This window comes from Takifugu flavidus, chromosome 5 (assembly GCF_003711565.1).
Source record: "Takifugu flavidus isolate HTHZ2018 chromosome 5, ASM371156v2, whole genome shotgun sequence".
Lineage (NCBI taxonomy): Eukaryota > Metazoa > Chordata > Actinopteri > Tetraodontiformes > Tetraodontidae > Takifugu > Takifugu flavidus.
The window spans coordinates 16,400,773-16,412,286 of record NC_079524.1 but is presented as its reverse complement, the minus strand read 5'-3'; the positions used below and the strand labels follow the sequence as shown (position 1 = coordinate 16,412,286).

Below are 11,514 nucleotides of genomic sequence, written 5' to 3'. Positions count from 1 at the left end.
CTTGACCTCTATTCCTTATTCCTTGACCTCTATTCCTTATTGCTTGACCTTTATTCCTTATTAATAACATCTCCATATTGAGGAGTTGGACCGCGGCTGAACCGAGTGTTAGAACAGATGCACTCGGACGTCCTTTGACATGCTAAATACAGTCACCAGACTGACTGCTTACATTCTCTTTTCACTCAATCTGACAGCAAACAATGAGATTCTGCCTGAAGCAAAGACCCAGAGTGTCTCGGGACAGTAAAGGTGATGCTTCTGTCAAACATTTTAAAATCACAGCTTAGCGCCCACACATCATCTCCTCCGGACGGTTTTATTTCAGTCTGGAAGCAGAACAGTGAAACCGAGTCAGTGTCGGACACCGTTCTGGAAAGACAATAGGGAGAATCGTCCCTTGTTGTTTCCACGTTACTTCCTCACTGCGGTCGAGTCAATATTCCACACAGGAAGCATTTGTGTGACATAATCATGCAGCAAGTAAATAAATGAGTAATGGAGAGGAAGCCATCAGCACATTTGGAGGCACTGTTGCATCTCAGATGGACTCGGTTGCGCTGACGTTGAACGCAGCTTTGTGGTCTTGACGGCGCTTGGAAAGTGACTATTCATGGCAAATTACAGGTTGATTAGTAACTTAGTTGGGACTCTTGCTTCACTTTTGTGTACTGACTCTTGCTTACTGAACCAGTCACAGATGATTTTCCTGCAGCTTGAACTTCACTGCTGAAAACTTGAGTCAATGAATGAGCTTTGATGTTTCCATGATCTCAGATGAAAGATTCTGACATTAATGCTTAAAATCCTCCAAATCAAAAGCTAACGAGGACAAAAGTTTGTTCATAGTTACACTCACAAAAACACCATCACAAAACTGTTTTTACAGTCTGTACAGATGAGTTTTATTAGAAAGTGTGAATGGAAATTTAGTCATGAACTCTGATTTAACATTTATGTTTGTTTTTTTTAAAGTGGAGCTTCACAAAAAAACAGCGTGAGTCAGAAAATACCGACGTCAAAATGAGTTTATTTACATCCTTTTCTAAACAGAAGTCTTCGCCGTATCGTGACACTCCCAGAGTGCTACAGAAGGAGAGAAATTATATATTCCAACAGTTTCATTATATGATTTCTGTCTTGTAGTTTGCTTTCTAGCAAGAACCTTTGTCAGCTAATTTAATGAAATATCTCCACACACAAAGATCACAGCTGCATGATTGACACAGTTGTTTGGACATTAACTGTCCAAATGCTGTATTGGAAGTAGATAAAACGGACTCGGAGAGCTAAGACCAGCACCCAGCAGCTCATTTCTCCACATATGACTTATACTTGTAGTGTAGTTGATACTGTAAATAGGCAGCAGTAACACAGGGTTAGTGTTAAGATCAAAGCCGCTTTGATGTTGGAAGAGGTCAGAGTCCTTGCAGAATCCAGAACATCACAGAAATTTAATGAGCTCTTCCTGGGCCCATCATCGTTTCCTGGAAATTTCATTAAAATCCGTTCTCAATCTTTGGAGTTGTGCAAACAGTCGTATAGGTATAGAAAACGGAACACAAGGTAAGTTATTCACAACAGAAAACACCTGATTCTGCATGCTAACTGTGTGTGTGTGTGTGTGGGGGGGGGGGGGCTTGGATACGAGTTGTGTGGAGTTGACTAGTGAGTAATTATTAGCTTACACTTTCCAAACCGTCAGCGCTACAGGAGAGTACGTACGTGCATGACGGGAGCGGCCGCTAGGTGGCGCCAGAGGGGGCAAATGCGGACAAACACCTGAGCTCGTTACGCGATATAAAATTGCGGAACATTTTAAAGCGTCCAAGAATCTTCACTGGGGTTGTTGATTACATAATACCAAATGACCCGGGATGCCTGCTGCTTCCTTGTTTTTACCAATAGTAATTTTTTTTTTAAATCACCAAAACCAAGATTCTTTTGACGATAAACAGAAAAAAGCTTGGCGTGTCTGAAGTGAGGGTCAGGATAAACATCATTTGGGGATTTCAGACTGTCGTGCGAGTGAAAAGCTGCATAAGACAGCTGTAATTATTGTTCCATTGTGCCATCAAACGGGCTAAACATTAGCTGGAGACAGCGGCGGATCTTGTGACTGCAAGGCGGCAACTCACACGGGCCCCGTATAAAAGGCAGGCGGCGTCCTGCAGCTGCAACATCCTCTCAGCGGGTCAACAGGCGGCGCATGGTGGCGACACTGGACCTGCCTCTCCATGTCACCGGTAAGTGTCTCTTCACCTGCTGCACCTCCACTGTCTTCCCTTTACCCGTGTTTTGTCGCCAAGTTACGTAAAAGCTGTTAAGGCGATTAACAGACCTTTAATTTCTATAGTGGATTGTTGCAAATGACCGCTGACAATCCTTGAATGAAAGCGGCTGTTCTCCCTTTTAAAGTCCATTCCTGGGGGTTTAGGTGGGTTTATTGAAGCGGAGTAAAGCTGAACGTCAGTGACAGAAGTTTCCCCCCAACTCTGCAGCTTTTCCCCGGCAATGAAAAGCTTTTAAAATGCACATTAATCAACACACCTCAAATATTCACAGCTAAGAACGAGCAAGACAGCAGTTTCTGCTCCTTTTTGCTAATCTCCTTGAATAACAAATGATTAACAACAAAGTGTGTGTGTGTGTGTGTGTGTTCATGAAGTGTATAAAATGACCATTTAACTGTAAAGTTAAACGTTCAAGGAATGTTGTCATGTCTGATGGTCAAAATATGTAATATGTATTGTTTACAAAGTCTTACAATGCAAAGTGCTTATCTCTCTCTCTCTCTCTCTCTCTCTCTCTCTCTCTATACATATATATATATAGACTGACTTTGATGATTGACTCAGCTTGATAACATTGATGCTGATCTCTAACATGACTTATGGCACATATAAAACTTTATTACAATCATTACAACTTCCCTCTTTCACACAATCCTACTGTAAATCAAAACTGAAAGTTGACTTGTTTGGCTAAAATGTGACTCTCTCTCTCTTTTTGTGTGTTTTTTCACAGTGCGTACCATCACAGGCTATCACCATGGAAATCGTTGTATGTTTTTATTTTATGATGCCGCCCACTGGCAAACCCTGCATTCTTAGCTAGCATTACATCTCATGTCCTTATATTAGCATTTGTGGACCATTAGCAGCTGATTATTTGAATCTATTTGCTTCTAAATATTCATACATATCACCTCTCACATTAGTCTTTAACTGCGATTTTTTTGGAAACTTATTCGACACATTTTGTACCGTAATGGAATTCACTACTCTTGCATCCATAGCTGCTGCCGCTGCCACCGCAGTGGCTCCGGCCTATGTGGCTGACCTCTCAGGATACTTGTGGCTGCTAATACTAGGTTTTGTCATAGCGTTTGTCCTGGCATTTTCTGTGGGGGCCAACGATGTGGCCAACTCCTTCGGCACCGCGGTGGGTTCTGGAGTGGTCACCATGCGTCAGGCCTGCATCTTGGCCACAGTGTTTGAGACTTTGGGCTCCGTGCTGCTGGGGGCCAAAGTCAGCGAGACAATTAGACAGGGGATCATAGATGTTCGAATGTACAACGGATCTGAACACGTCCTGATGGCAGGATCCATTTGCTCCATGTTTGGTAAGTGGAATCACTAGGGACCAGCAAGCAGTGTATTATCACGATATTTAAGATAATTTGATGTTTGATTCGACAATTTGTTTTCCACAACCTTAATTTTTAATAGATCCAGCTGCCCAGAGCTCAGCATCTTTGTTGTGAGATCTTTGTTGGCGGCTCTTGGGGCAGTTAAAATCATTTGCTGGTTTCAGACTGACGTTTTGTCCATCAGGGTCTGCTGTGTGGCAGCTGACCGCATCATTCCTGAAGTTGCCCATTTCTGGAACGCACTGTATTGTTGGAGCCACAATTGGTTTCTCCATGGTAGCCAAGGGGTCCCAAGGGGTCAAATGGATGGAGATCCTGCGCATTGGTGAGGAGCTGTTGGTTCTTTTAAATTCGAAAACAAGTGTGTGTTAAAAGGGCTGTAATGGCTTTAGTCTTCCTTCATCTGTCTTCCCAAAGTGGCCTCCTGGTTCCTGTCACCTGTGTTGTCAGGCGCGATGTCCGGACTGCTCTTCTGCTTTATCCGTAAATTAATCCTGAACAAGGTAAATTCCACATTAAAACTACAGAGATTCCCGCCCAAATTATTTTCCCCTGTCTGGAACTGGAGATGTTTTGATTCGGCAGTAGAGTAGATGAGGTTTTCTACTAGGTTTCATGGTTATGGTTTGATTTACCACCGTTTTATGTAGCACATTAAGTTACACCACCTGAGCTTTTCCCACCTCGCTTTGTGGGCATTTGATTTATGCACCTGGATGTCTAAAACCTGCACAGATGTTTTAAAAGTCAATCATTCTAAACAGGCGATAATAATTCAAGGTACACTGGTCAATAAGAATGAAAATTGAAGGCAGAAGAGAAAATAAAAGTATTCCTTAACTCAAGAATTCCAATAACTCAAAGCTATCAATCTGTGACAGATATATTTATTAAGCTTCACATGTGATTTGGTAGATAAATCACCTTCCGGATCGGTTCTGATTCACTCTTGCTGTGTAATGTACTGGGAGAACCAGACGTGTCTCACTCACTGATCTCCACAGGTGGACCCCATCCCCAACGGCTTCCGAACCCTTCCGCTTTTCTATGCCATCACCGTGGGCATCAACATCTTCTCTATACTGTTTACAGGCGCCCCACGTACGTACCGCCTCCGCAGCACACGTGAGCCACGCTTGTTTTGATGCTGGTGCTGTTGAAACGGGTGGAGCTCTAAACTCCAAGCAGATCATTGACAACACAAACTATCTGGGGAAACGGCACACACACCACCTAACACACAACGTCATTAAACTACGACAGGAACTGTGGTGTTCTGCAGCTAATGTACAGACACCAGCAGGCATAAATGTAAACCACACACCTGGACACCCACTTCAGGCTATAATAGTCAGTCTAACTAGTTAAAACTGTCAAAGCACTAGAATTGCTGCTATCTGCTAACTGCATGGGTGTTTTTTTAATCGCTATCTGTTGAGCGGAGCGTGCTCTGGGGCTGATATTAGCGTCTGCCCGGACAGATTAACGAACGCTGGAATGAGACACAAGCGTAAACAGTTCAGAAATGCAAAATCCATACGTCGAGGGACACGGGGGGAACTCCCGCGGATGGTGTCAACTCCTCATGTCTTGTGTCAACAGTGTTGGGCTTCAGCTGGATCCCATTTTGGGGAACGCTGTGCATCTCCCTGGGTTGTTCTGCCGTCACTGCTGTGGTCGTGTGGTTGTTTGTCTGTCCGTACCTCAAGAAGAAAATCCAACGTGCGTCAATCCCACACACACACACACACACACACACACACACACACATATATATATGTATTTAATGTTATTTTGTTTCTGTGTGTCAGGAGGAACAGCTGAAGCTGTCTCTGCAACTCCACTAATCAATAAAGTCTCCACTGTACCGGTTGAGCAGCCGGTAGAGCAGCCGTCCACACATGGAGATCTCCAAGCCCAGATTTCTGCAGGAGACAGTCAGAAAGTGGCCTTCAAACTCGGAGGCTCTGAGGATGCTGATTTGGATAAGAGTGACGCGGAGACTAAGGACTCTGACGCTGCTAATGGTGGGAACCTTTCAACACTTTTAGTTTTTAGCTTTTTCACAATCCATTCTAGCAGTTTATTCAGAATCCTCCGACTCACTGCTGTAAAGTTCCCTTTTCTGTAAAACAGCCTGGTTTTTGGATTGAGCCAAGAAGAATCCAGCTCCATCCCGTTCCCTCTAATTGTGTTTCTCTCTGTAGGTCTGGCTGGGACAGTCGGGCCGATGATAATCACGGACCCTCACAGCGGACGCTCACACACGATCCACAAAGACTCTGGACTTTACAAAGACCTACTTCACAAGCTGCACATGGCAAAGGTTGGGGACTGTATTGGGGACAGTGACACAGAAGAGCGGCCCATCAGGAGGAACAACAGCTACACCTCCTACACCATGACCATCTATGGGATACACGGAGATCCTAAATTCAGGGATGGGGACGGTGGAAGTCTGGACAGGAGGGCCAGAGTGGACAGCTACAGCAGCTACAGCTTGGCCGTGACAAAAAGCAGTGAATGTGCCGACCAGGATGTGGCAGAAGCGGACGCAAACCTCGATTTGGAAGTAGATGAGCTGGAGGTGGACCATCCGGTCGTTTCCACGCTCTTCCAGTTCTTGCAGATTCTTACAGCATGTTTTGGCTCCTTTGCTCATGGAGGAAATGATGTCAGGTAGGAAAGGGGTGATTAGGTTGGAGTCATTTATGTAGGTTCAAGACTTTAAGGGGGCTTTCTTTTCCTCCAGCAATGCAATCGGCCCCCTGGTGGCCATCTGGCTACTGTACGAGAGCGGATCCGTAGAGTCCAACTTGCCCACACCCATCTGGCTGCTTCTGTTTGGTGGAGTGGGCATCTGCGCTGGACTCTGGGTACTGGGACGTAGGGTGATCAAAACCATGGGTAAAGATCTTACACCCATTACGCCATCCAGGTATGACTCATATTCACATTTGTACGACACAGACCTTTGTGCTGTCGCTGTGAAGTAACAGATCCTCTCCTCCTCCAGTGGATTCAGCATTGAGCTGGCTTCAGCAATCACAGTTGTCGTGGCGTCCAATATTGGCCTTCCTGTCAGCACAACCCACTGCAAAGTAAGGAAATACTGCCTTGAAATGGCAACAAATGAGTCGTCATTCTGGTAGAATACGAAGATCGGGAAGCACCCGTGTAGCGTGCAGCTAAAGCATAATCCAGGGAATTCATTAGGATCATGTCGTTATATAAAATAGTTGTTGGATTCTGATATTAAAAGATCGAGCTACAACTTATGACTTTAACCTGTACATCACAGGTGGGCTCTGTGGTGGCCGTGGGATGGCTGCGATCCAGGAAGTCAGTGGACTGGAGATTGTTCAGGAATATCTTCATCGCATGGTTCGTCACGGTTCCTATTTCTGGGCTCATCAGCGCTGCAATCATGGCTCTCTTCATATATGTCATTCTTTGAGCCCACCGGCGTGACAGAAACTGTCTGACTGCAGACAACAGAAATCTGTAAAAGGATCTGCTCATGACGATTGTTATCTTGGGCAATATATGTTTATGGGATCTGCTATTACTGTTCACAAGTTTGTGATACTGTGTTGTACATTTGTAAAAAAGGTTACTGTATTAAAAAAACCAAAACTCTTAATTCTGACTGAATGAGCAAACAGTGCAACTCTGTTTTGCCTTCATGATTGTAATAAAATGTTAGAAAAACAGAATCCTATCTGCTGCGTAGTACTTTTAAGGGTGGATTTATTTGTACAAACTCTTCATCGCATTATCCCTTTATCTGAGAGGCTGCTTCAGGTTGATTGTTGAGACCTCCTACTGGAGCAAAGATCTGAATGTCTGTCATTGGGGAGTCAGGCTCATAGCAGCCACTTGATGGGGGTCCCCATCAGGTGAGTTGTTCAGGTCACATGTCCCAGGAGAGAGAGGAGTGTTTCCACCCAGGTATGAATGGGTGCTTACCTGGTTGGGAAGGATTCTCAGCCTTCAGATGCAGTTTTACATGAACATACAATGAACGCAGGCACAATCAGGACAGAAGTGTCAGAATCAGCAAGCTGCCCCGGACAGGTGCTCGAAACCTTTGGGACTTTTCTACTTTGTTCAGTGGTACTTCGGCAGTGCTCTGAAAGTGTCCTGGCACCTCTGCCAGGTTCCAGTGAGTGAGTCTCCCCATTCCCGGCCCAGATCCCAACAAGCTGAGCTACTAACGTAAAAAAGGATTGAGGACAGCAATTTATAGTTTTGGCCAGAGAGGACAGATGGTTTAGAAGCAGGATAGATGAAAAACATCTTCGTCAACCATCCTTAGAGAGAGGAGAGGCCTCCTTTACGCAGTTATTTAATTACTCTCAAGTGCGGGGTCGAATCTTCCTTAGGACATTATCAAATGGGGATTTAAGCAAGTTTTAGATTGAGAATCGTTCATAATAATGAAAATGAAACATAGACGTTTCCTATAACTGTCTAAACAACTGAAACGTCAGTTCTGTAATTTCTGTTTCATTAGACACAAATGCTGCTTCTGATAGAAGCACAAGTCCAATAAACTCTACTTGTATAGTTGGAACTCACTTTTCTTGTCATTATATAATATGCTGTAGAATTTTAATATAGTCAGGAAGGACACATTTACTGTGTCTGTCCCGTTGACCTGTCATAAAGGAAATGATAAAGTTTAATAACAGACTATTGAAAGACGTTACTGATATGGCAGCTAAGCCTCTAGATACAGGTGTTTGATTAAAATCTGTGTGTCTGTCTGTCTGATTCAGCAGTTTATCCTCAAAGAAACAGACTTTAATAACTTCTATAAAGCTCTAATTTCATTCAGGCTTCTGAAGTTAAGATTATAAAGACTACTTTGGCTATAAATAAATAAATAAAACCTGTATCATCTATATTATTTTCTATGCAGTCTGGCTGAAATAAACCCAGCAAGGTGAGCCAAAACGGGGAAAAGGCGCGTCCTAGCGGTAAAAAAGTGTATTACGTCCGTAGTTGTTTAGCGCGCCCATGGAGAATGAATAGGAAAGTGCGGTCTTTGTCCCCCCCATCTGGTCATTTGTGATTCTAGCATTGAAGTGTAATTATAAGCAATATTCGTATTTGTTGGCAGTCAAGTGTGATTAACAGTTTGCGTTAATCCCAGACTGAGCTGCACTGAAGAGCTACTGAGACAGCTGCTTTCTGTCTATTGTGTATTTGTGATTGACAAATCAACTGTTAATGCTAATGACAGGTGCTCTGAAGACCAGGAGCATGTTTACCCTAATGTAAGGCTAACCAAACCAACGTTTTATTATGTGAATAAAAATGTATTTAAGCCTAAGCTTATCTCTAGAAAACTCATTTCAGGCACTTATATTCAGGATCTTGTCCTTTTGGTCACTACCCTGTTCACCACAACAGACCAACTCATCTTCAGCAGCAGTTCTGCAGGTGCTGCCCTGTCAATCTCCTGATCCATTCTTCCCTCACTGTCCCCCCACATTAAATCCCACATATCTGTAAAACATGCGGGAAAGATTTTACTCACAATTGCCAATGGACACATTAGTTTGTTGACTCAGAAGTTCTATATTTGTATAAAGTGGTAAAAAAATTAATGAGGTAAGTGTGTCTGGCAGAGGACACATGAATATGTGCTGCTTGTTCTTCCAAATCCATTTTCAGCCACCAGTAAAATTCCCACAAGCTTTGCTTAGTGTGAACAATCTCTTGATGCCTGTTATGTGCCAGGCAGGTATCAGGCAGTGTTTCTGTTCTCTTCCTGCCTTCCCTTCTGTTATTCCCAGGTGTGAGTGGGCGATCAGCACATGGCTACTCATTGGTCCTTTAAGAGGTCAGATGTCCCAATCACCTTCGATGACCTTGAATAAGAGGGGGCACTTCATGGGTGTTGATCTTTTATCCTTGTTCTCCCTGTTCTGAGCCTGTTTTGAGTGGGGCTGTACTGGACTTGTTAAGAAAAGTTTGTAGAAGGAGGGTAGTTGAGTTTGGATAGCTAGTACACTGTAACATGTAGGAACCCAGTTACTTTACACCTCTTTACAGTTACTTTTCACCTCTATTTTTACTCTAGTTCACTGTTTGTTGTGTTCACTGTCTAATTCTCTGTTACTGAGAAGGATAAGTAACACTGCCCTTTATGAGTGTGATGTAGACAGTGGTGCAATGAGTCTTGGACTTATATCATCATGGGATGTAATTATGTTTAGCTGAGGGGGTGAGAGTTCTGGTCTAGTGCAGCAAGCACAGAAAGTCTGTAACTACAAGGGAGCTCAGCCAAATGTGAGCAACCATTTCGGTCATCTTCAGCGACGCTGTTGCCATAGACGATGAGATCATCCAAATAGAACGCCTTCGAGGACGTCAGACATCATTTTCTTTAAATCTAAATAAGCTGATGCAAGGCCATAAGAAATGCTGTCATGTTGTCCCTTCTGTCTTGGTGGAGGGGCAGCTGGTTATTGGCCAGGGCAGTGGTGGAGAACATCTTTGCTCCTGTCAAGCCTGCAAACAGCTCCTCCATATCAGGACCAGTGCGTCACCATGGCACCTTGCTTTCCCCGCATGTCCTTTCTCAGCCACCGTCAGGACAGGTGACAGTCCTGCTTCTTGATATTTGTCCTCCTTCCCTTTGAAGGCTGCATCCATTCATCCCTCCCTGCCATTCTCGCTGATCCGACTGGGGGGATCACTGGTTGATGTCTGGTCTCAGAGGAGTTAGTAGTGACCTTCTCCGAACGCTCCTTGTTCAACAAAGTAAATGAGCTTTCGTGATGTTGACAGTCTTTGGCTACGTCCTGCGTGGGTGCCTCACGAGCTTCTGTCAGAAGTATCCTGTATCCTGCCAACGACACAAGCGTTGCACTGTTGCCTGCTTCGGACTCAGGACTCGGTGTGTTTTTCAACAGGTGAATGGGTTGAGGATCTTACATCCAGCCTTCCTATAGCCCAGGTTGGTCAACATCAGTTGCAGAAACTCACACAGTTTCAGAGGACACGTCAGGTGCTGAGAGAGGGTAAAATGCACCAGACTTTGAGATTCCTCAGAAAGATGGTTGTTGTTGATCCCCACAGAGCTGTTTCACATCAGTAGCAGGCATGTTGACAGTTTGGCCGTATACAGAGTTCCCATAATTCAGCCAGGATTTCCAGTTTTGCCAGTTTTGGAATCCCTTGTCCATCCACAGTGAAGGAGGGGGTCATTCCTGGTTCCCTTCCATATTGAGAGACTGTGAATCTTGTGGTTTTAATCTCATTCTGGCTCATACGAGGACCTATTTGAGTAGTAATTATTGGATTGTCTATGATATGTGTGAACAAGGGCTGCTGTAAAGGGAACGAGAGGGAATCGGCCTCCTGGGTGGTGTGACAAGGCTGAAGCGCTTCAGCGGGGACACACCCAATCTCTGATGTCATCCTGGTTTCAAGTTCACCCTTTTCTTCCCTAAACAGCTGTTCTGGTGGCCGATCATGCTTCAGGACACTAAGGAGTTTACGGCTGCTTGCTCTGTCTGTGCCCAAGTACCGGTAAGTTGTCCCCTTTATCGCCCCCCCGTTAGTCTACTGCACCCCCCACCAATCCCTGGCCGCCCTTGGTCCCACATAGGTATGTACTTTATTGTTGGACTGCCTCCCTCCAATTTTAAGTTATCATTGTTTTTCCAAGTCCCATTTCTCCTCCTCTTTAAGCTGGTCGTTGCAACAGCAAGTCTCTCTTCAGGTTACCACCCTCAGACTAATAGTAGTAACTGGTTTACCCAAAAATCCGCCAGCAGCATTTGCTCACTGTCACATCATTTTTGTTGCTTGATCTCAGGGAGGAAGGGTTAAATTACTAAACCAGT

At 44.4% G+C, this 11,514-nt stretch overlaps 1 protein-coding gene and 1 long non-coding RNA gene across 3 annotated transcripts; one reads left to right on the top strand and one right to left on the bottom strand.

Moving 5' to 3' along the window:
* Window positions 1–1,010: 1,010 nt before the first annotated feature.
* LOC130526210 (uncharacterized) lies at window positions 1,011–2,401 on the bottom strand. The gene is made up of 2 exons (XR_008950683.1): window positions 2,139–2,401; window positions 1,011–1,487 (listed from the first exon to the last, which is right to left on the bottom strand). It is a non-coding gene; the product is annotated as an uncharacterized LOC130526210 (long non-coding RNA).
* LOC130526209 (sodium-dependent phosphate transporter 1-A-like) lies at window positions 2,016–7,368 on the top strand. 2 transcript variants are annotated; one of them, XM_057033671.1, is made up of 12 exons: window positions 2,088–2,246; window positions 3,028–3,063; window positions 3,386–3,625; window positions 3,837–3,977; window positions 4,070–4,155; window positions 4,657–4,753; window positions 5,255–5,374; window positions 5,464–5,679; window positions 5,860–6,331; window positions 6,405–6,590; window positions 6,669–6,753; window positions 6,954–7,368. In XM_057033671.1, exons 1-12 carry the CDS (start codon window positions 2,210–2,212, stop codon window positions 7,107–7,109), a joined length of 1,872 nt encoding a protein of 623 aa, XP_056889651.1. In that variant the 5' UTR covers window positions 2,088–2,209; the 3' UTR covers window positions 7,110–7,368. The 2 variants fall into 2 exon arrangements, with proteins under 2 accessions (XP_056889650.1, XP_056889651.1); XM_057033670.1 differs by having other exon boundaries at window positions 2,016–2,246; window positions 3,028–3,625.
* Window positions 7,369–11,514: the final 4,146 nt, after the last annotated feature.

Coding starts and splice junctions, on each gene's coding strand:
- LOC130526209 (XM_057033670.1), top strand. CDS start 3,271: ATGGAATTCACTACTCTTGCATCCATAGCTGCTGCCGCTGCCACCGCA. Junction 3,626..3,836: donor ATCCATTTGCTCCATGTTTG/GTAAGTGGAATC, acceptor TTTGTCCATCAG/GGTCTGCTGTGTGGCAGCTG. Junction 6,591..6,668: donor ACACCCATTACGCCATCCAG/GTATGACTCATA, acceptor CTCCTCCTCCAG/TGGATTCAGCATTGAGCTGG.